Here is a 2,500-nt window from a genome sequence, read left to right as displayed (position 1 = left end):
AAGATGGAGAGAGAGAGGGAGGGAGAGAAGGAGAGAGAGAGGGAGAGGGAGTGGGGGAGGGAGGGAGAAGGGAGAGGGAGGGGAGAGCAAGAGGGAGGGAGGGAGGAGGGATGAGGAGGGAGGTAGTGAGGGAGTGAGGGATGGATGGAGGGGGAGGGAGAGAGGGAGGGAGGGGAGGAGGGAGAGAGAGGGATGAGGAGGGAGGAGGGAGAGAGGGAGCAATGGAGGGAGGGAAGGAGAGGGAGGGAGGGAGGGATGAGGAGGGAGGTAGGGACTGAGTGAGGGAGTGAGGGATGGAGGGAGGGAAGGAGAGGGAGGGAGGGAGGAAGGAGTGAGGGAGTGAGGGAAGGATGGAGGAGGAAGGGAGAGGGAGGGAGGGAGGAGGGAGAGAGAGGGATGAGGAGGGAGGGGGGTAGGGACGGAGTGAGGGAGTGAGGGAGGAGGGCGATGCAGTCTCATTGATTCTCTGGCGGTGATTCTGGGGTGAAGCAGTTCAGTTGATTTATTGACTCATCGATCGGGGCTCTAATGCGCTGTGCTGGCCGCTACAGAAACTCATCCCCTCTTCAAACAGACAGACTGAGAGAGAGGGGGAGAGGGAGGGGGGGGGGGTCAGCGCCAGCAGCCACGACAGCACTAAATTAATGTTTATTTACTTAAGAAGTGCGAAAGCAGCCCTCAGCATCGTAAATCAGGCTCCACCCCCCCACCCCCCCCCCCCCCCCCCCCTCGCCGCGGTCAGCTAACTGTGATCCATCGCCACGAATCCATGAAACTGACAAATAACCAGCCCCAAGTCCACAGCTTCCCCCAGCCAAGCAAACCAGCGTTCCTTCAGCATTATAACACTGTCCCCACCTGAAACGCTGGTCTGCTTGACGCGGTCTCTTCTAGTTTCAATAATAACACTGATGAAGGCACTGGAGCCCAAACGCTGGTCTGCTTGACTCGGTCTCTTCTAGTTTCAATAATCACACTGATGAAGGCACTGGAGCCCAAACGCTGGTCTGCTTGACTTGGTCTCTTCTAGTTTCAATAATAACACTGATGAAGGCACTGGAGCCCAAACGCTGGTCTGCTTGACTCGGTCTCTTCTAGTTTCAATAATAACACTGATGAAGGCACTGGAGCCCAAACGCTGGTCTGCTTGACTCGGTCTCTTCTAGTTTCAATAATAACACTGATGAAGGCACTGGAGCCCAAACGCTGGTCTGCTTGACTCGGTCTCTTCTAGTTTCAATAATCACACTGATGAAGGCACTGGAGCCCAAACGCTGGTCTGCTTGACCCGGTCTCTTCTAGTTTCAATAATAACACTGATGAAGGCACTGGAGCCCAGACGCTGGTCTGCTTGACTCGGTTTCTCGTAGTCTCCCTCCCAGGGGGCAGCGTGGCTCCCAGGTGGCCTGTCTCAGGTGTCTGATCTCGTTAACGAGCTCTCTCTCTTAACGAGCTGTGCCGGGCCCCCTCGCTTGTTTGTTTTCACAGCTGGCTGGCTGTTGACCTCGGCTCGTAACGAGGCCCCGGGGAGTTAGTCTGCAGCTGGGAGGGACTGCATCACAACCCGCTCCTCAAACCAGTGAGACCAGCAAGCCTGCGCTGAGCTCAACCCCCCCCCCTGCGCTTATTATCTGCCTTTACCAGTTTAGCCGGGTTTATTACTAGGCTTGACTGGATCTCTCTTTCCTGTTTGAATTGTGATGATTTTCAAGTGGTTCTCAGTTGAGAGTGTGCTGGACTCACAAGCCCATCAAGGAAGGGAGAGAAGGAGAGAGAGGGGGAGAGAGAGAGCGAAAGCATGGGGAGAGGGAGAGAGGGAGAGAGAGAGGGGGAGGGAGACAGGGAGAGGGGGAGAGAGAGGAAGAGAGAGGAGGGAGAGGGAGAGAGCAGGAGGGAGAGGAGAGAGGAGGGAAGAGAGAGCAGGAGGGAGAGGAAGAGGGGGAGAGGGAAGAGGGGGAGAGAGAGGAAAGAGAGAGGAGGGAGAGGGAGAGAGCAGGAGGGAGAGGAGAGAGGAGGGAAGAGAGAGCAGGAGGGAGAGGAAGAGGGGGAGAGGGGGAGGGGGAGAGAGAGGAAGAGAGAGGAGGGAGAGGGAGAGAGCAGGAGGGAGAGGAGAGAGGAGGGAGAGAGCAGGAGGGAGAGGAAGAGTGGGAGAGGGGGAGGGGGAGAGGGATAGAGGGTTTTCAGTTTGAATAATGTTGTGCGAGAGAAGTGTCAATGCAGCAAATGGACAGAAATACTGAACATCTCTCTCTCTCTCCTCTCCTCCCTCCTCTCTCAGTGGACGGTTCTATCCATCGCTCTGCGGGTCCTCTCTTGAGACAGCAGTGTGCCTCTCTGGGGGGGTGCGAGACGGGAGACGCCAAACTGACCAGCGGGTACCGACTGCCAGCCCAGTGTGAGTGCGGATTACATTATTAATATTATTATTATTATTATTATTATTATTATTATTATTATTATTATTTTGTTTTTAATTGTGATGGACAGCGTGGTGTTTTAT

The 2,500-nt window shown here is 55.2% G+C and overlaps 1 protein-coding gene across 1 annotated transcript in view; it reads left to right on the top strand.

The window, feature by feature from the left end:
* LOC117969545 (ADP-ribose glycohydrolase MACROD1-like) overlaps positions 1–2,395 on the top strand; it is a gene marked incomplete at its 3' end in the record, with an annotated part of 46,904 nt that extends 44,509 nt beyond the window's left edge. Inside the window, exon 5 of the mRNA XM_059021098.1 lies at positions 2,279–2,395. Coding sequence (XP_058877081.1) covers positions 2,279–2,395 — 117 coding nt within the window. The remainder of the gene's footprint in view (positions 1–2,278) is intronic.
* Positions 2,396–2,500: the final 105 nt, after the last annotated feature.

Source organism: Acipenser ruthenus, unplaced genomic scaffold, assembly GCF_902713425.1.
Source record: "Acipenser ruthenus unplaced genomic scaffold, fAciRut3.2 maternal haplotype, whole genome shotgun sequence".
NCBI classification, from domain to species: Eukaryota; Metazoa; Chordata; class Actinopteri; order Acipenseriformes; family Acipenseridae; genus Acipenser; species Acipenser ruthenus.
The sequence above is the reverse complement of the archived record's forward strand: the minus strand, read 5'-3'. Positions and strand labels throughout refer to the sequence as shown.